Source organism: Brassica napus, chromosome A1 (genome assembly GCF_020379485.1).
Source record: "Brassica napus cultivar Da-Ae chromosome A1, Da-Ae, whole genome shotgun sequence".
Taxonomy (NCBI): domain Eukaryota; kingdom Viridiplantae; phylum Streptophyta; class Magnoliopsida; order Brassicales; family Brassicaceae; genus Brassica; species Brassica napus.
The window spans coordinates 11,875,627-11,896,025 of NC_063434.1; the positions used below are offsets into that span (position 1 = coordinate 11,875,627).

General features: G+C 35.2%; 4 protein-coding genes across 5 annotated transcripts; 2 read left to right on the forward strand and 2 right to left on the reverse strand.

The window, feature by feature from the left end:
* Positions 1-4,942: 4,942 nt before the first annotated feature.
* On the reverse strand, positions 4,943-8,207 carry LOC106369217. Its single transcript, XM_048774486.1, has 5 exons — positions 7,986-8,207; positions 5,896-7,737; positions 5,611-5,815; positions 5,327-5,511; positions 4,943-5,252 (listed from the first exon to the last, which is right to left on the reverse strand). The coding sequence occupies exons 2-5, from the start codon at positions 7,724-7,726 to the stop codon at positions 5,164-5,166; spliced, it is 2,310 nt and encodes a 769-aa protein (XP_048630443.1). The 5' UTR covers positions 7,727-7,737; positions 7,986-8,207; the 3' UTR covers positions 4,943-5,163.
* A 72-nt stretch (positions 8,208-8,279) lies between these two features.
* BNAANNG10350D lies at positions 8,280-10,826 on the forward strand. The gene is made up of 7 exons (XM_013809336.3): positions 8,280-8,509; positions 8,607-8,756; positions 8,829-8,904; positions 8,992-9,087; positions 9,592-10,111; positions 10,180-10,315; positions 10,415-10,826. Exons 2-7 carry the CDS (start codon positions 8,640-8,642, stop codon positions 10,607-10,609), a joined length of 1,140 nt encoding a protein of 379 aa, XP_013664790.2. The 5' UTR covers positions 8,280-8,509; positions 8,607-8,639; the 3' UTR covers positions 10,610-10,826.
* Positions 10,827-11,152: 326 nt separating this feature from the next.
* Positions 11,153-11,852, reverse strand: LOC106369216 (60S ribosomal protein L27-3). Its single transcript, XM_013809332.3, has one exon. The coding sequence runs from the start codon at positions 11,749-11,751 to the stop codon at positions 11,344-11,346; it is 408 nt and encodes a 135-aa protein (XP_013664786.2). The 5' UTR covers positions 11,752-11,852; the 3' UTR covers positions 11,153-11,343.
* Positions 11,853-14,736: 2,884 nt separating this feature from the next.
* Positions 14,737-18,740, forward strand: LOC106369215 (protein PAT1 homolog 2-like). Of its 2 annotated transcripts, XR_001274147.3 has the most exons (6): positions 14,737-15,118; positions 15,349-15,503; positions 15,599-15,655; positions 15,812-15,887; positions 16,154-18,183; positions 18,262-18,740. XR_001274147.3 is itself a non-coding variant. In XM_013809331.3 (5 exons), exons 1-5 carry the CDS (start codon positions 15,061-15,063, stop codon positions 18,112-18,114), a joined length of 2,307 nt encoding a protein of 768 aa, XP_013664785.2. In that variant the 5' UTR covers positions 14,737-15,060; the 3' UTR covers positions 18,115-18,740. The 2 variants fall into 2 exon arrangements, 1 of the variants encoding a protein (XP_013664785.2); XM_013809331.3 differs by having other exon boundaries at positions 16,154-18,740.
* Positions 18,741-20,399: the final 1,659 nt, after the last annotated feature.

The following is a 20,399-nucleotide window of genomic DNA, read 5'->3' on the forward strand; positions in this document are numbered from 1 at the left end:
AAGACAAGAAGAGATATTAGTATCAATTATCTACAAAAGTAAGGTTAGTATTTTAATTATATTGTGCCAAAGATTGTTTTCCCTTTTCATATACAAATATTTATTCTTATTTTTTTTTGGATAAGAAATCACTATTTTACCTGCATTTTGGGTCCTTAATAAACCGGTAGAAAATATTAACATCAAATTTTATTATTTTAAATTTAACTCTAATAACTATCAAAATGTCATATTTCAATGTAGATTTTATATCTAATATTTTTTTAAAAAAAATCAACAAAAGATAATTAATTATTAACATAATAAGTAAAATCTGAATCCATTACAAAATCAAATAATTAATTTTTCTAGGTTTATTATCCATAATTTCTAGAATTATTTTCATGTACCATCATCATCTCTGATTGGTTTAAAATGTGTAATTATGGGTCGGTCAGGATTCGGTTTATTCTAGGTTTGAAGCCTGAAACTTGTTCATTCATACTTTTTGTGTGGTTACTGAGCCTAAATTGTTAGCCTCAGCTGAACGTTTGTATGGTTTGATCACTTCCTCAAAATCATTATGAGCCAGAGTAGTTTGATCATTAACGTTGAAAGGAGTCGACATATAAGAGAATATGATTGATAATACATATTTTTAGATTCTTGTGTGAGTTGGTGAAAGTGAGTTTAGAAGTGCCCGTTAATTTACGAGGGTGATATATTAGATAGGAAAAAATATAGGAATATACAGTTTGTATCTCTGCCCGTGTGTTTAAAAATTTAGATAAGTGACCCAATTTTTTGGGTAAGTTGCAAAAGATATAAAACTTGATAATTAATAGTCCGATCATAACAAAAACATAAAAAAAAACATGATGGCTTTAAGACAAATCCAAAGCAACATGAAACATTAAAAATTTAATATCCGTGATTAACATGGCCTTTAACACAAGATAGCCATCCAAAATTAAAGTTAAACATTGAAATAGAGTAAAACCCTAAACATTAAAAACTTAAAACGAGACATAAGACCCAAACACAAAAACTTAAAACATTCAACACAAGATAGCCATTCAAAATTGAAAAAGAGTAAAACCGTAAACATTAAAGCTAAGGCCTAATCAGACGATCCCAGATCTTCAAATCCAAAAGCGAGAGAAGGACCAGACCATCAAGGAGCACAAACTCAAAAGTCATTTGCAACTTGTGAATAGAATCAACCAGGAAGTATAGAGCGGCAACACCAAACCCTAAACTTCCTCCTTCAACCAAAAATCAAAGTTTTCCATTGACAAACATCTTGGAAGATGCGTTTAGGGTCGCATACATCACAACAGCTTGAATAAAGAACATGAGGAATGAAGCGCTTACAACTGTCTGAAGAGGGATCGTGTAGGATGGAGGATTAGTAGTAGTTAAGAATAGAGCAAGTAAAAAAAGCAACAGAAAATGCGAAAAACTTAGTGGGGATGAATGGGAAGATGGTGGAGATGATCCAATCTATGGATTCTTTGGCGGCGCTGATGAGTTCTTTCCATCCCTCAGAATCTGGAGCTCTAATGTTAAATAAAAGACTATCCACAATGGTTTCAATATTTAACACCCTCCATTTTATTTTTTAACACTTCACATCATCTTTATTTTCTTCCACATCATCATTCAACACACATATTTTATACACAATAAAATAGTTTTGCTTAACAAAATTCAACACACTATTTTACTAATTACTCATTGTTTCTATATTTAAATTAAATTAACTTAGTCTATATTTAAAATGATAAATTCTTTTTTAAAAATAAAAAAATAAACTACTCCCACTATTTCAATATATATGATGTTTTGTGTGTTGTTTCGTAATATATGATGTTTTCGTATATCCATGTAGTTTTATCTTTATTAAAAATTGTGTAGCCAATTATATTTTTAATATATGTGCATTGATGTAATCTATCATTTAATATGAAACAGAGGAAGTATTTAATTTATAATGAGATTGTTAGTTTTAAATAACTAAGAAAATATCAAAATATCAAAAATTATTAGAAAGTAACATATGTCGTTAGTGGTCCATATTTTTTCTTATTCAACATGTTGAATCTATTTAACATCACATAATGTAATCTAATATGAAACATAAAAAAATATTTAATTTATAATAAGATTGTTGGTTTTAAATAACTAAGAAAATATCAATATATCAAAAATTATTAGAAAGTAACTTATGTCGTTGGTGGTCCATATTTGTTTTATTCAACATGTTGAATCTCTTTAACACCAAATGATTCACATCATTAAATATCAGTTTTCAACACCTCACATCAATAACTAAGAAAATATCAAAATATCAAAAATTATTAGAAAGTAACATATGTCGTTAGTGGTCCATATTTTTTCTCATTCAACATGTTGAATCTATTTAACATCAAATAATGTAATCTATCATCTAATATGAAACATAAAAAAAATATTTAATTTATAATGAGATTGTTGGTTTTAAATAACTAAGAAAATATCAAAATATCAAAAATTATTAGAAAGTAACTTATGTCGTTGGTGGTCCATATTTTTTCTTATTCAACATGTTGAATCTCTTTAACACCAAATGATTCACATCATTAAATATCAGTTTTCAACACCTCCCCCCCCCATTAGAGTGATTCAACTATTGAATCTCTTTTCAAACACCTCCAATATAGATAGTTTAAGACCATGTACAATGGTTTCAACACCCAATTCACTTTCAACACCTAATTTGTTCGTTTTTAACATTCGGCATCATCTTCTCTCTCTCTTTCCTCCTAATTATCAAAACCACCACTTTTTTTAACTTTTACAATAGTTTGTTTAATAAAATTTAACACTCAATCCACTATTTTTAAATCATATTTATATCTTTTACATTACAATAACTACATACTAATAATATTTTTAGGTATTGAAAGAGTTATAATTGAGATATATTTAACAAAAAAAAATTAAAACACTAATATACTTGATTATAATAAAAATGATATTTTTCTGTATCCAAATGAAATGAGAATAATCTCTATTTATAGATCACAAAGCATCATGAATTTAAATATAACTTTATTATTATTTTAAAAGTTTAATTAAATAATAAATGAGATCAAATTATTGAGTGGAAATAAAAATCAAAAGAATGTGCACAACTAATCAAGTTGTGCCATGTGGCTAAGCCGAACCACAATTTTTTTTTATTTATGAATCTTTACAACATGGTTGCAGCCATGTAGATATGCTTCAACTTTTCAGCACCTCATTGTTGAAACATTCAACAAGTGAAACTAAGATTTAACACCCCCATTGTGTGTGGTCTAAAATTATTTACAATGGTTCTAGTTATTCAACACCCTAATTTACACTTTTTATCATTACACATCATCTTCTCTTTCTTCCACATATTCATTCAACATTTACTCTTCCAATAGTTTTTTTTAAAATAAAATTCAACACCATATCCCACCATTTTCATCGTATCATTTTTCCTTTATAATATATTTTGTGAACAAAAAAGTAGAAAATATTTTTCAAAAATAAGAATAACTAAAACTTAAATAAATTGAATTCATTTTTGACACAACAAATATTTTGATCCATTTGATACAAAAGGCGTATTATCTAAGAAAATAATGATAATATTATTGTTAAAAATAGCTATTTTTAATTTGTCCAAATAAAATGTACCAAATTTCTATTTGTGTACGCCTAATATTTCCTAAACATTATTTGTGAAATAATTTGCATAAGTGTAATCACCACATTTAATTTCAACAAAATGATGACATGACTTTTATAAAATGATGACATAGCATTAACTTAATTATGACATGTGCAATTTTCTTTAAGAAATTAATATTTTCGGTGATTTTTTTTTAAATATGGTAATGACTATTAACTCATACATCACCATTAATGTAATTTTTGTATAAATATTTATTTTAGCAAAATTATTTAAAAATATTAATAATTAATAACTCATATATCACCATGAAATTTATATATATACCACACATTAATATATTTTTTTAAAAACTAAATATAATTACAAATATATTTTTCACAGCAACTTATATATCATATATATATAATAAAAATTAGTTGTAAGTGTGCATCAACAAATACAAAACTAAAGCAATACTAATCAAATATTTTTTTTGATAGCTAAATGATTAAAATTTTATTTAAATTTATCGATTCACTATATAATAATAAGATTATATTTAAAATTATTATTTATGTGCATAACGCATAAATAATATATTATTAGATTTTATATATCTAAATATGTACACATTTAAAACTGTGTAACAAGAAAAAATATTAAAAATAAAGAAATACTAAATATATTATATAAATTTATTTTTATAAAATGTAATCTTAACTCTATTGAGATTTAAATAAAATCAAAGTGAAATTTTAGACCAAATTTAAAGGAATAAAACTAGAAAAAATATATTTATGATTTTGTTTTCATATCGATAAAAGTGAAATAATAATAATAATAATAATAATAATAATAATAATAATAATAATAATAATAATAATAATAATGTTCTAACATAAACTATAAAAAATAAAATAAAAATGTTATACTTAAAATGATTGTTTCTGCTCGAAGCGGAGGAATATAATCATGATGATTTGAGATTTGACAAGTAAATAAAGAAAAAAAAACAATTTCCTAACGTGAAAGCCAAACGTGAGTCTATATGAGTCTGTAAAGTTGACGACAAAAAAAAAAAAAAAAAAAAAAACGTGAAAGCCAGGCATACTTTTCTTTTACTCTTGGGTGAGGAAAGGTCTTTCTGGTCACGCAGCAGCATCTCTTGTTCTGTCGGATGGATCATACGTTATATATTCATAGATTGATATTAATCACAAATTGACAAGAACCAAGAAAAATCCATCAGTTATTAGAGAGATTAGGCATTCTGACTTTTATAGAACACATGCATTATTTTGTCAAACAATTTAAAAATCTGGAGAGACTGACAAAAACACCCAAATTCTATGAAACCCGATAATAATAGGACAATGAATGTTCCCAATGGTAAAGAGTTTCAAAGTACAACTAGGACTACAAACACCTCCGCAGGTAAAGTTACAAAGAGACGACAAGAGACTTAAACCAACCATAATCAAATCTTAAGAGGGAGGTCACGTGAATGCCTTCTCTGATGTGTTTGTGAAGTAGCCTTCATCTCTCACTTCTTTTTCCACCTTGAATATCTCTGGATCATCGAAACCTGTACACACCATTCTTATATTTCAACATCTCGCAAGTCTTACCAAATCAGATTGTGAGTAAAATCTTTTTTACCTGATCCCAAGTTATCAGTTTCATCCATCGTTGGTACAAGCGACCTCTTAACAGACTCGAGTGACTTCCAGTCCGAGTTTCCATTCTCCTCAACACAAGCTTCGTCTCTCGAAACCCATTCTTTAAGAACATCCATCCTGCTGTGTGATAACGGGTCTAATGTCTCATCTCCGCTTTCAGATTCCCTATAGGAGACAGACAACAGTTAACTCTAATTCTTTTTTTTTTAACTCCATAGAAACAAATGTTTTAGCTGCAAAGGGGAAAAAGATCAAGTGACTTACAGCTGTTTGAGGCGCATGTTGTACTGAACAAACACAAGATCACTGAGCCGTTTTTGCTCAATGGAGTTCTTTGACTGGTATATTTGATCAACCGGTATCAGGTTTCTCCTGCATCCAACTGATGAGCTACACGTCTGACTGAGAATGCGTATTGCAAAACGTGAGAGGTTCAAGCAGCTTTCTCCATATGTAGACCACCACTCAGCTGAAGAAACCAACCAACCAACCACGTCAAAAAGAGTCAAGTAACAGAAAAGATACACAAGAAGTAAGATTAAACAGTACCAGGAAGCATTGTGTCCCTAGCTCTGATAGCCAAGTTCCTTCCAAAAACTCCAAGAGCATTCTTGTAAGAGTTCAACTCCTTGCCGAACTTATCTTGAATATCCTTATCAGGAACCAACCTCTCGATGCAGTCGACCAGAAACTGAACCATCTCGCCACGCATCTCTTCACTGGCGGTGTAGAAGAACTTGGGGTTGAGAAAGAAACCAGCACCATACAACTGAACATGTTGTTGCTGCTCCCACCACTGATCTATAGTCCTCCAGTACACCATGTAATCCTCCTTGTTAACCAGATCTCTCTTGATCGCCTCCTTCGCTCGGTACAGTGCTGCGTAGACATACCCCATCCCAGGCCTCTTCTCAGAGCAAGCTATTTTCAAAACCCGCAGAAGAGGACCCACCAAATCGTTCACCATAGCTACCGCCTTCCAGAAGGCCTCATCATCGATGGTAGCAGTCATAGCCAATCCGCTTGCTTCATTCAAATGCACACTTTCGTTCCACTCTGGTGAAGTAACCATCGCCTGCAGATTGGCCTTGAGCTCAGCTATTCTACCCAACGTAGCGAAACAAGTGGCGGAAGCGCTGAACAACGGGTCCACTATATCATTGCCGCAAGTGAACTTCCGCATAATATTCAAAACATCACTACGGTTGTAGATGAACCTTGTGATGGCTCGAGCACGTTCTATAGTTTCGCTTATCCAGCCAAGCTTCCCGAACTCGTCCAGCATGTTATCTAAGCAATGTGCAGCGCAAGGGACCCAATACAGAGATCCATACTCAACCATCAGCTTCTTCCCAGCAGCAGCGTAGTGATCTTCGGATTTTGTAATCACTTGAACGACGTGTGTACTACCAACTTCTTCAACCACTTCCCTTAGCAGCTCAAACAGCTTATCAGGACAAGATAGTATCTCAGACGCGTCAACTGATTTCAGAAAGACTGTCTTTTCAGGACAGTAAACCAAAAAGTTAAGGACTTTAAGGCCATTATGATCAGAGCTCAACTCCTCGACAAGAACGGAACAGCCTGTCCTCTTCCACATCGCTTTGCACTCTTCAACTTCTCTAGTTGTTTCCTCTACACAACTCTTCAGTATCCAACCTCGAAGGTCACCGTGCGTTGGTGCAGACACTCCATACCCTCCGGAGGCAATGGCATCGATCATAGGTTGGAGATTAGCAGAGTTAACCGCATCGAAATCAGCTCCGATACCGAACAGAAACCGTCCAACCGCCATGTGAACGGCGTTCTCCCTATCTTTAGAAGCTGGGTGCACAATGTTCTTCACGCTGCTAATCGCCACAGGGACCAAATTGTTGTCCATGTCTGTACCAATCAACCCATTGTTGTTGCTCGAACCGCCATTCTCTAAAAAAGCAGCCTTCTTTCTCCTGTAAGGCCTCTGCTTCGTTCTGCCCTCTTGCACGACTACTTCGGTACTCTCCGGCGAGGTGAAACCGTTGTTGACATCAGACTGAACCACCATCATCATCGGCTCAGCTTCACAAGGAGGCAAAGCAGGCAAAGACTCAGGCTCAGCTGAGGTGGAATGGCGTCTCTTCCTCTGACGTCTCACGGTTCCTTCGATGCACTGCCGCAAGAAGAGCCTAACATCTTCGGGAACTTGGTCGCAGATCACGCCTTGTCCCTTGATGCCAGCGAGATGCTCCTTGACCCTCGTGATACCGCCGCCTTTGAACATTTTGCGACAGTAGAGGCACCTCATCTGGAGCCGGTCGCCGTATTTGTAGATTTCACAGTGCTTCCACGCATTGTCTTGCTTCTGAGGTGTGAGAGCTACAGGTTCCAACTCCGGTTCCATTGGTTAAGCCTGAGTTTCATCGGAAGAAGAAAGCAAAAGTCATAGACTTTGTTAATGGGTAATGAAGATTAAAGCTTTTTCAGGAATTAAAAATAAAAAAAAACGTAACGAAGATAACAAAGATCCTATCACAACCCTGATGAATATTTCAAGAAATCAAAAGACGAATTCTAAAACCTCTTCCCCATGCAACACCGGCCAGATAACAGAATTTGGATTAAGACAAAAACCGATGTAAGAAGAAGGAACAAAACGAACCTTTTTTTTTGGTTTGCAGGTTGTGGCCGGTTACGGAGAATCGGTTTCGGGAAAAAGAGGGGAGATTCCGGTACAATTAAGTCGGTTCTGGAGAATAGGAAGGTGGAATGAGGAGGAGAAGACGAAACCGGAGAGAATCGGAGGAGGAGATGCAATGTCTGGGGAAATTTGAGACCGGGCCGTTTAGGGTTCGAAGGGGAAAAAATAGGTTTGGCAGCTTTTCTGGTTTACGATGAGACGAGATGTCCTTTATACAATACATCTACCAAACTCTTTTATTTTTTGCTTAAGTTTGTTTTCCGTTTCTTTTTTTTTTCTATTAATTCCTAAATTACCAAAACGCCGTCGTTTTGTTTTTAGGGTATTTTTCTTGCTAAACGACGTCGTTTGTCTTGTTCTTCGACTTGGATCGGAACCTCGTCTTCGTTGTTTGTCTCTGATCTCGTTGCTTCTCCAACGTAGAACAGTGTTGAAGCTGAAGTTTTTGTTTACTTAGATCGGAGAAACGTCTTCTTGTCTGAAAAAGTAAATCAAAGTTTGATATACTTTATAGACACTTTTTCTTGCTTTCGTTGAGGCATTTCGTCGAACACTTAGACGACGCTCTCGTTTTTGTCTCCAGGATCGTTATCGTTGCCACAATCGAAGCCTTGAAATGGAAAAGCTTATTGAGAACCATCAGTTTGCGACGCATGCTATCGCCGCATCGGCCTCTGTCTCGCTAGGAACTGCGCTCGCTTACCCTCTAGATACCATCAAAACCATTATCCAGGTTTCTTTCCTCTTCTTCTTTTATTGATTTGAACTCTCCGGGGAGGATTGATGTCTGCAATTGAAAATGCAGGTTGGTTCAGGACCCAGTAAGAAACTAAGCCCATCTCAAGTCGTCAACAGAGTTTTCCGCTTCTCTGGCTATTCAGGTTTCGCAAATTTACTCTTTTCATTGTTGCTTCAGGCAAAAATGATGTATTGTTTGATTGGTTGTGTCTTTTTGAACACAAATGCAGGTTTGTACAGTGGTCTTGGATGGTTAACACTTGGAAGAATCTCAGGTGTTGGTGCAAGGTTCGGTGTCTATGAGATTCTCACGGCTTTTTATAAAGGTATTACGCAGATCCATGTCTCTTTTAATGCTTAATGTGTATGATTCAAGTGTAGGTTTTGCATCTTGAACTTCTGTCAAGAACGCAGTCTGTTAAAGATCCATCTCTCTTTCTGCATTTGTTCATAGATTATGTAGCAGTATTCGAATCCGTTCATGGCATTTACAAGTAAAATTTGGTTGCTTTCTTTACACTGTGAGATTCTTACAGCTTTCTACAAATTACACAGACCCATTTCTCCTTTCTACCCCCTAATATGTGAGAATCAAGATTAGGTTTTGCATCTAGCTCTTCTCACTTAACCCATTACACAGTTGAGTTGAACTTTATTGTCACATAGATTATGTTGAGTACATAGCAGTATTCAAACCCATTCATGGGTTTTACATTCAAAGTTGGTTCCTTACAAAGTTGCTAGTATGAAATTTACCCCATTTTGCTGGACCGAAACCGTTTTCTTGAAGAATATAAAGAGTGGTTTAATGTGAACTCCTTTTGTTCCAGATGGTCGACGTGATAACTATGTGCAAGTCAGTGAAGCTGTCCTGGCGGGGATGGTGGGAGGTGCAGCAGAAACAGTGATGACTTCTCCATTTGAGCTAATCAAAGTCCGACAACAAGTTACTGCTGCTTCACGGGCTCCAAACGCTGCAGCTGCGGCAGAAACCGCACCGGTGATTTCACCAATGATCAACAAACTGCTAAGAAGATACGCTCTTGATATGAAGTCGTTGACACAAACCGTGAATCTGTTATCCGTGTTGAACCATAAACACCCAAACATGACAGCCGCTTTGCAAGAGTACCCATGGATGATGACTGGAACAGGTAATCCACCATCAGCCATGGATGTTAAGAGACCGCTAGATGTTGCATCACTTGAAGGAGTGAGAGCGTTATGGAGAAATCTTCGTTCAGGTCTTATAAGAGATTGTCTTTACGGAGGAGTGTTTTTCGGAACATGGCAGTTTCTTCACGAGGCAATGATCGGTTGGAAAGCAGTCGGAATGAATCCTCTCCCCAGGTAATTTAAACTACTAGTTTTATCATTTAAGTGTGTAGTGATTGTTTTTAATGATTGTTGAGTTTCAGTTCTGAAGAAGAAGTCGGACCTTTATCTCCGGTAGCTGTTAGCATTGCTGCTGGATTTTCTGGTGCCATTGCAGCTGCAGCATCTCATAGCTTTGACACAGCAAGAACACGTGCACAGTGTGTAATACTGCCAAAGGTTAAAAAAGAAGATCCATCCATAGCTTTTTCAACATTATCTTACAAATGCTCTGTATCTCATTTTCTTTCATGTTTGGTTTCTATTCGCTTTTGACAGTATACAGCAAAAGAGAGGAAGTTTCTGAAATGGAATAAACCTGGAAAGAGATTGGAGAGATGGACAGGAATCCATCCTACAGACAGAAACTTTTTGTTCCGGGGAATTGGGATTAGGATGGCAAGAAGCTCTGTTGCATCGACCATTATCGTCGGAAGCTATTACTTAGCTGTCGATTTATTGGTCCCAAAGTAGTAAAAAGGCATCACACAATCTACATATCCATCCATCTTGAATCCAGTAAGACAAGCAATACCTCAGTTTTTTTCTTTTTGGTTAGTGTTGCTTTCGTTTTGTTATGGAATAAAATGTGGAACGTTTGTGCTTATGATTCCAGCTATACTCTTTTGAGCTGTGTAAGATTAACATTCAACTAACTGCAGAATGAAATGCATTTGCAGGTTCTAACGTAGTTCAGTTTCAAATGACTAAGAACGTATAAATCCTATCAGAACTAGTGACTGAACATGTTCTTATGCAAGATCATCAAAAGAACAAAAAATTAGATAAAATTTCAATTTAACTACAGATTGAAAGACTTTCCTTCAACAACCACAAAATGGGAGACTTTTGTCAAAGAAATGCAAGATCGATCATTTTCTAGCAGAGATTTTAATCAAAGCTACTTAGAATGGAACTCTTGAATCAAACAAAACTAACCAAAGCGTAAGCTAGACATTACCAATACTCAAATTATCACAAAATCCTAAGCAAAATCATTCAATGGAAGCAAAGAGGTAATCAAAATGCAATAGAGAATCAAACTCCAGAACAGAAATTTCCAACAGAAGTCTTTCACAATCCAAAACAGGATCCACATTGTTCTCCATACGAACCATAGAAACTAACAATAATACGCTGTTTTAAATATTGGATAAGAAAATGCAACAACAAAAACTCTCAAAATGTTTCTTCCGACAGTGATTCCTTCAGAACCTGAGTTTGGTAAAGAACCATCTGTTCTTCCCGGTCTTGAAACGTTCCTCGAGCTTAGCCTTCGCCTCCTTGAGAGCAGCGACCTTCTTGTCCTTTGAAGCCAGAGCCTCGAGGGTCGCGACTTCCTTGAGATCCACGTCGAGGGTGTAACGCGTAGGCATCAAATGCTGGTAGTTGACGACCTTGATGAAACACTTAACCCTAGATTTCTTGGCCGTCTTCTTCGCCGAGTCCTTGCGGATGACCTTGCTCGGGTACTTCTTGAGTCCGGCGACGAGGCAGTGTCCGTAAGGACGCTCACGGTTTCCGTCGTCGAAGGATCGGATGATCACCGCCTTCTTCCCGGCGTATCGGCCTTGGAGGAGGATCACTGCCTTGTTCTGCTTCAAGAACTTCACCATTGTTGCTTCACTTGTGTAGATAGATCCCTCTCCTTCGTCTTCGTATCGCCGCTGAAAAAAAAGCTAAGTGGCGGTTCAGCGAAAATGCTAGGTTTAATAGTTGATAAAGAAACTCAATGAAATTGAAAACAAAACCCTAGCCCAGTAGAAAAGCCTATATTGATGTTATTAGGCCCATTGGGCTCTATATTGATGTTACCCATATAATACGTTCTTTCGTTTTGTTTCTAATGCTTTTATCGTCTCACAACGAATCGTATCAATTCTACAATGCTAAGTTGCTAACATTTACGGAATTGTCATCACCTTGATGTTCTTGAATTGATTTCAATTAAGGAATGAGCGTATATCATTTACAAAATTTGCTAATAATTATTTCTGCTTAAAGCATGCATGTTTAAGAAATCAAATTGGGGATAATTAACAATATTACAACTAAGTGTAAAGTTGTAGTTTGGTCTTCCACACATTTAAAAAGTAATATGAGTAATATTAAATCAGTTGCTCAAAAACATTAGCAAGAGATTGATCTTCAACAAGAGCCTACATTTTAAGCCTAATGATATTCAATAGCATGGTCATCCCGGATTTGGCATTCCAAACTTGATTAAGAGACATTATAATTGGTAAAAAGAGATTATATTTGGGATTTGGCTCAATAACGTGTGTTGATTTGTCCAAAAGACTAACTTGTTACACATATATGTGTCTTGCATCTAAAACATCACTTATCACGAGAAATTTGGCACATAATTTTTTTTGTGTTTTATGGCACATAATTTATTTTTAGTGTTTTATGAATCTCTAGTCCATTTACTCCTATGTTTTCTTTTTAACTTATTCCATTTATAATTCACCCATGTTCACTCAGCATAATTCGTCCAGGTGTAAGGGTGCCGGTGGTAACTCCAGATCATTGATAACTCTTATGGAATTAAGTATCGAGTATTTTCGTCAAACATCAGATTGAAAACTCTTCTTGTACTTTTAGATATAATTAATTATAGTTATGCTTAAATACGTATATAGGTTTATAATTTTAAATTGCATGCTTGACTTTGTAGTTATTGCAAAACTATAAGCGTATACTTATGGACTTCGAAATTAATTTCAGAAATTCTAATATGACAATTTAAGACTTCACGTGGCCGAGGCCGAGTATATCGTGTCCGCGGCAATATATGTTTACAATATTTACGCCATATGAGGTCAAACTGAACCGACCGGATGAAATCCATTCACATGGACCATATAACTTGTCACTGCAGTTATATATTTTAAATTCTGGTCTATATGCATTTTATTTATTGTTCATTTCTATGCATCTGAATTTTTTAATGGTCGAGTTTCAACTGAGGCATGACATAAAGTTAAGTGGGAAAACATTACTGGAATCAAATATAAAAATGTCATAAACTATAGAGTTAGTGGTTGTGTTATGTACCAATAAATTACCAAAAACAAAATTCAAAGTTATCCAAAACAGTTACATGAAAGGATAAAATAAACATGAAGACATCCACTTGGCTTGTAAGTATACATGGAAAGTGACAAGTAGATAGATATGAATATGATAGCTTTTCGTAATCAATAAATATATTATCATTCTGTGATGATACATGAATATATATTGCTGTTAGAAATTCAAGAAAGAAAATCGGAAAGTAGAATATGATGGAAATTCAAGAAAGAAAATGGAAAGTAGAATATTTCACTTTTGATATTTGTCAACAAAAGGGAATTTTAATTTGACAAAAAAAACAATGTTGTGATATATTTTTTTCAATATAACCAAAAAGGCAAAGGGGATTTTAAAAAAAAATAACATAAAATATTGGACAATTGTCAATAATATCACATTTTGAAGTTTATGTCTCAAAAAGAGCACTAGAAGGAGAAAGTCACAAAAATGACATTCATTAAAGGGTAAAATGTCCCTAATATCCTTGGTTTAAATTAAATAAACAAACAAAAAAAAAAAAAAAAAATAAAAAAAAATAAAAAAAAATAAAAAAATTTATAGTTTCAGATTATATGTTTTCAGATTCGAAATTTTTATAATTTTTTTTTTAAAAAAAAAAAATTTTTGAATTTTTTTTTTAGTTTTTTTTCAAATTTTTTTTTTATAGTTTAAAAATAATTTTTGAAACTGTTTTATAAATTTTTATTTTTTATTTTAGTATTTATTTTTTATAAAATTTTAAATCCTAATTCCAAAAGAGAAAAAGACTAGGATAGCACCAAACCAAGTTTATGTTCCCAAAGTAGCACTCAAGGTTCAAAGTCACAAAAATAGGTTTCATTAAAGAGGTAAATATACATTTATACCCCTTGGGTTAATTAATTCAAACCTTAGGGTTTAGAGTTAAGGGGTGGGGTTTTGGAATTAAAGTTTAAAATTTTATAAAAAAAAATATTAAAATAAAAAATAAAAATTTTAAAAACAGTTTTAAAAAGTATTTTTAAATTATAAAAAGAAAATTTGAAAAAAAAATAATAAAAAAAAATTTCGAAAAAAAGAATTGTAAAAATTTCGAATCTGAAAACATATAATCTGAAACTATAAAAAAAAATAATCTTTTTTTCATTTTTTTAATTTTTATTTTATTTATTTTTATTTATTTTTGTTTGTTTATTTAATTTTAAACCAAGGGTATTAGGGATATTTTACCCTTTAATGAATGTCATTTTTGTGATTTTCTCCTTCTAGTGTGTCCATTCCAAAACCCCACCCCCTTAACTCTAAACCCTAAGGTTTAGATTAATTAACCCAAGGGATATAAGTGTATATTTACCTCTTTAATGAAACCTATTTTTGTAACTTTGAACCTTGAGTGCTACTTTGGGAACAAAAATGGTGCTATTCTAGTCTTTTTCTCTAAAATATTTCGCAAATTTTAGTTTTAATTTTACGAATAAAAAAACTGTTTTATAAAAAAGAAAGGGTTTATTCGTCGGGCAAAGGTCATGTGTCAATGTTACGCACAGAACAAATATAAAACACTCATCATTTCCTCTCTCTCTTCTTTAACCTCTTTCTTTCTTCTTCTTCTTTAGGGAGGGATGCTTCCCCGACTTTCCCATGAAACTCTTTTTTTTTTCTTCAATTTCCCCGGAAAATCAGGAACTCTAGAAATCTGAGCCGATTTTCACTTTTATTTTCTTTTGTTTAGTTGTAATCTTGTTAGAAAAGCAACCCGCAACTCTAGAGCTATAGCTGGTTAGAAGAGATTCGATTAAGATTCGCTGGTTTTGTTTAGCGGTCTTTCATCTGATTTGTAAAGCCTTTTGTATTATTGTGTGTTGATCATGGAGAGATCTGATTCTAGATATCTTTACCACAACTTAGCTCGAGCTTCTTCATCTAGTGAGTTCCTTTTTTTTTTCTCTCTCTCTTTGTGCTTTCATTCAGATCGAGAGTGTCTGTTTTCTGATCCAGTTTCTAAGTTTTGTTTGTTCTTCAAATTGGCTTATAAGTTTTGAGGAAATTTGAAATAAAAACAGAGGATTTATGCTTTAAGATGCTCTGTTTTTATTACATAGCTTTAGTTCTACTCATGTGTCTAATGAAACCGGATCTCTTGTTGTCTTGTGCAGGTAATAATAATAGTACACTATTTGACGCATCTCAATATGAGTTCTTTGGTCAAAGTCTTGAAGAAGTTGAATTGGGAGGTCTCGATGATGATGCCGCTTCTGTTCTCGGACATGCCGATGACGGTGATGGGTATCACTTGTTTGATAAAAGAGAGGTAATTTTGGATTGACTTCTTTTGATATGTATCAGATTTTAACATCATTTCTAGATGATTTAGTTGTGTTTAAAAACATCTACTTGTGGTTTCAGGGTGCAGGTTTGGGATCATTGTCTGAAATGGATGATCTTGCCACAACTTTTGCTAAGGTTAGCTTTTTGTTCTTTGCTGACAGTCATGACGTTAATAGTGACAAGTAAACTAAAGTTAGTTAGTTCATCTTAAAAAGATAGCTTTTCGGAGCTTCTTGTTCTTACTTGGTTGTCTACTTTTACATATGTTTTGTTTGTTTTGATGCTTGGCAGCTAAACAGAGTTGTTTCCGGGCCCAAACACCCTGGAGTAATTGGGGACAGAGGATCAGGTTCCTTTTCAAGGGAAAGTGAGTTTATTACCTAACTCTGTTTACTTCTTCTTGTGCTTCTGTGTTTTGTCCTAAGAGCATGATTAATGCGAGTCTCTTAGGGTGGGGTTCTTAGCTTAATAATAAGATATGTCTCTTAACTTTTAACTAAAAAAAACTAAGAAACGGCTAAGAACCCACTCTAAGAGATCCGCATTAATCATGCTCTAATTCGAAATATGACATCTATTTTAAGATATTATTTCTATTACCAGTTTTTTTCTGACATAGGTTTTTATCTCCAGGTTCTTCTGCAACAGATTGGACACAGGATAATGAGTTCACAAGCTGGTTGGACCAGCAGACGCTTGAAGAGCAAGCACACGAACCTAGCTGGTCTTCACAGCCACAACAACCATCAGCTAACTTAAACTCTTTGCACAGAACATCCTCATATCCTCAGCAGCAAGCACAACTGCAACATTACAATAGCGAACCGATCATTGTACAAGAGTCTACCTTCACCTCTTTTCCTTCCCCTGGAAACAGAACTCAAATATCTTCACCGAGCCACATCCATCGCGCTCCTTCTCTCCCTGGTAGTAGCCAGCTGAACCTCCCTGCACCAAACTCTACTTTCCATCTCTCAGGATTGTCACACGGACCGCCACACTACAACAGTAACTTGGCTAGATATGCCTCATGTGGTCCTACTCTTGGCAACACGGTGCAACCTCCTCACTGGGTTACTGACCCTGGCCTTCTTCTGCACGGTGATCGCTCCGGGTTGTTACACAGTCTAGTTCAACAGCAACAACAGCAGCAGCAGCTGCTGCAGCTTCTTCCTCGTAACGGTTTTACATCACAGCAGCTGATCTCGCTTCAGCAGAGACAATCTCTAGCTCATCCCGCCGCGTTACAGTCCCAGCTCTACAGCTCATGCCCTTCCCCATCGCGTCAAGAAGTAAGGGAACACAAACACAAGCCGTCTCACAGGAGCCGCAAGAACAGAAGTGGAGGAGGCCTCTCCCAACAGGCATCTCTCTCCAGCCAGAAAAGCGAAACCGGACTTCAGTTCAGATCAAAGTACATGACGTCAGAAGAGATTGAGAGTATCCTCAAGATGCAGCATTCCAACTCACACAGCAGTGACCCTTACGTCAACGATTATTACCACCAAGCTCGGCTAACCAAAAAGTCCTCCGGATCTAGAGTAAAGACTCAGTTCTGTCCTTCTCATCTAAAAGAGCACCAATCTCGGTCGTCCCGTAATAGTAGCAGCTCAGATCAGCAACAACCGCAAGTCCACGTGGATGCTCTCGGAAAGATCACTCTTCCTCACGTTTGCAGACCACGCGCTTTACTAGAGGTTGAATCTCCTCCTGGCTCTCGTCATCATCTGGAGCAGGAGCCTCTTGTTGCAGCTAGAGTCACCATCGAAGATGCTTTTGGAGTTCTGATCGATATAGTTGACCTTGATAGGACTCTCCAGTGCAACCGTCCGCAAGACGGTGGCTCTAACCTCATGAGAAAGCGTCAGCTCCTCTTAGAAGGCTTAGCGACTTCTCTCCAACTCGTTGATCCCTTCAGCAAAACCGGTCCGAAAACCAAAGACGACATCGTCTTTCTACGCATAGCGACACTTCCCAAGGGGAAGAAACTGCTCACAAAGTATATTCAGCTTCTTGTCCCCGGCACTGAGATCGCTAGGGTTGTCTGCATGGCTGTGTTTCGCCACCTGAGGTTTTTATTCGGTGCCGCTGCATCAGAGACGGTAGCTAACCTTGCTAACGCGGTTACTGTCTGTGTCCAAGCGATGGATCTCCGAGCATTGAGTGGTTGTCTTGCGGCTGTTGTCTGTTCCTCAGAGCAGCCGCCTCTCCGTCCGATAGGAAGTCCCTCTGGGGATGGAGCGTCTGTTGTGTTGGTGTCTCTTCTCGAGAGAGCTGCTCAAGTAGTGAAAAACTCGAATGATGGACTGTGGAGAGCCTCGTTTGATGAGTTTTTCTCGCTTCTTACCAAATATTGTAGGAGCAAGTATGAGACGATACATGGGCAGGAGAATGCAGCAGCTGATGTGTTGGAGGTAGCTATAAAGAGGGAGATGCCTGCTGAGCTTTTGCGTGCGAGCCTACGTCATACGAGTGAAGACCAGCGGAACTTTTTGCTCAACTTTGGTCGGAAAGGTTCTTCACCACCACCTGTGAGCGAGTTGAAAACCGGTGCAAGGGGTGGCCAGGTTAGCTCTGAGTCTGTCATGGCTTAACTTTAACCATACATAGGAAAGGAACTGTGAGAACATGGGCTGGGTGTAGGAATCTTTCACAGGGTTCAGGTGATAAATGTTGTTTTCTTTTTTTTTAGATTGTGTGTGTTTAGATCTCTTTGAACTTGTTATGGTTACGTATGAAAGGATGGGGAAAGAAACATTGAAAGTGGGAGTTGGTAAAACCTAAGTGAAATCCCGGGAGAGCTGTGTTTTTTGGTGCTCTGGTGATGGAGACTTGGGGGTTTTAGGTGTTTGGAAAGGAGGCTAGGTGTTTGTGACTGTACAGACTGATGGTGAATAGTGATGGAGGCAAGAAGATGATGAATCTGGTGATGGTTTGATGATCTGTGCGGGAGCTAAGAGGTCTTTTGTTGTCTTAGCATCTTGTGGGTCTGTGTTGAAGTATGTGCATTGTGTAACAGTAAGGAACGCATTGTCTTTTTTTCTTTCTAAAATGTTGTTTCTGTTGAACTATGTCTCGAAACTCCGGTTCGTACGTCGTATGTATCTGGATAGAGGCCAAGTCGAAATGTATTATGTTTTCGTAAGAAGTTGGGAACTATGAAATGTTTTTTTTTTTTTGAATATTTGTAAAATTTATTCAAAGAAAACTAAATTTTGTACATCAAGTGTGTCTGTTTAGATCTTACCGACTTTAAAGATAAAACAGAAGATCATATGTCGGATAACAGAGCCTAAGCCCTTGAAACAAACCAGCTCTGCAGCAGGCCTTCATAGATGGTACAAAAACCTTTGTATTTATATGGTACAAAAGCGTAAGCTCATCCTCTAAGCACAAAACCTAGAGATGTCTCTTGTGGGAGGGACTTTCACGAGCTGATGATATTTCGTAGTTTTAATCGCGCACATGGTTAAAGGAAGTGGTAGGAATTAAGCCACGTGAAGCATGTCCTTTTCAAGTTTTGCAATTGCTCACATGCCACGTGCGCTTTAGCCGTCTCTTTTTCACTTTCTTATCTTCCTTTATTACAAGAAAAGGACAGAGAACCAAGTCCGGGTGGGACATGAGAGGTGTCTGCATGATTGATCTATTTTTCTTCTCGAATTTTACCTAACATGACTCTTTGTACTCTTTTTTGGTCGTACCCTACTTTCATCAACCATTACAATTTCCCAATGTACTCTTTTTTACTCTGTTGGTCGGCTACCAAGTGTACTATTATTGATTTATTATGCAAATAAGGTTTTTATTTTTATTTTATTTGCCAGCCATGAAAACCTGGGAGCCTGAAACAAATAAAAAACTAAGCCATTATTAGGTATCATAATTTAGTTTCTAAAGGTGTTCTTAAATATAAAAAATATAAACTACTAACCAAACATTATGCATGTTAAATAATAAGATAGCTTAACAGTAAAATAAATAAAAAGTAAAACACGTTTGTGGGGTCAGAACATTTAAAAACAATTTGTTTTAAGAAAATATTTACTATTTTACTTTAATTTTTTAAAAAGAAAATATAAAATGTCTGAACTGTAAAAACTAAGAACATTATCTGAAAACTAAAAATTTGAAAAATTTATATATTTCATCAAATAATAAATAATCAAAATATACTTGTGAAAGAATAAAATTATCATTTAAATAGTTTTCTAAAATTAAAATAAAAAACCTTGAAACTTATTTTAAAAACCTTGAATTTGTAATAATAATTTTGAAAAAACCTTATCAAATCTAGGATTTCCTTGTATCCACGGTAAAAGGTACGTCAACCATAACTCAATCAAAAAACGCTATTATGGCTTTGATTGGTGACATGTGGTAAACTTGATTAAGTTTGATTTGTGATTGTAACTCAAAAATGTTACCAATCATACATTAATTTTTTTTTTTTAATTTTAAGTTTGATTTAACATGTATTGTACTTGAGATATCATTTTGACTTAGATCCTTTGTAAAATTGCTAAATCAAAACTTAAACCAACATCAACCAAATTTCCATGTATTAGAAGTTGATTTACAAATTTAATTACTTTTTCTGTTTAAAAAATAAAAAAGAAAATAATGATTTTTGAAAACTTACGTGTGCCAAGTTGAGTCCACCTAATTTTGATCTAGTCAAAGATTTTTATAATCTTTCTTGTTCCTATTTTTTTGAATTATTCAAAATTTTAACTAATTATTAAACAAAATCTTAAGCGTTAATATGATATAATAATTCAAAAATACCAATTATAAAATTATATATATATATATGACACTAAGTTAGTGTGGATCACGCACTTTCAAAACCTAAAAAGCTTAAGGTATGTTTTCTTCT

Coding starts and splice junctions, on each gene's coding strand:
- BNAANNG10350D (XM_013809336.3), top strand. CDS start 8,640: ATGGAAAAGCTTATTGAGAACCATCAGTTTGCGACGCATGCTATCGCC. Junction 8,905..8,991: donor CCGCTTCTCTGGCTATTCAG/GTTTCGCAAATT, acceptor ACACAAATGCAG/GTTTGTACAGTGGTCTTGGA. Junction 10,316..10,414: donor AGTGTGTAATACTGCCAAAG/GTTAAAAAAGAA, acceptor CGCTTTTGACAG/TATACAGCAAAAGAGAGGAA.
- LOC106369216 (XM_013809332.3), bottom strand. CDS start 11,751: ATGGTGAAGTTCTTGAAGCAGAACAAGGCAGTGATCCTCCTCCAAGGC.
- LOC106369215 (XM_013809331.3), top strand. CDS start 15,061: ATGGAGAGATCTGATTCTAGATATCTTTACCACAACTTAGCTCGAGCT. Junction 15,504..15,598: donor ACTTGTTTGATAAAAGAGAG/GTAATTTTGGAT, acceptor TTGTGGTTTCAG/GGTGCAGGTTTGGGATCATT. Junction 15,888..16,153: donor AGGTTCCTTTTCAAGGGAAA/GTGAGTTTATTA, acceptor TTTTATCTCCAG/GTTCTTCTGCAACAGATTGG.
- LOC106369217 (XM_048774486.1), bottom strand. CDS start 7,726: ATGGAACCGGAGTTGGAACCTGTAGCTCTCACACCTCAGAAGCAAGAC. Junction 5,512..5,610: donor AACATGCGCCTCAAACAGCT/GTAAGTCACTTG, acceptor TGTCTCCTATAG/GGAATCTGAAAGCGGAGATG. Junction 5,253..5,326: donor AACTGATAACTTGGGATCAG/GTAAAAAAGATT, acceptor TGGTGTGTACAG/GTTTCGATGATCCAGAGATA.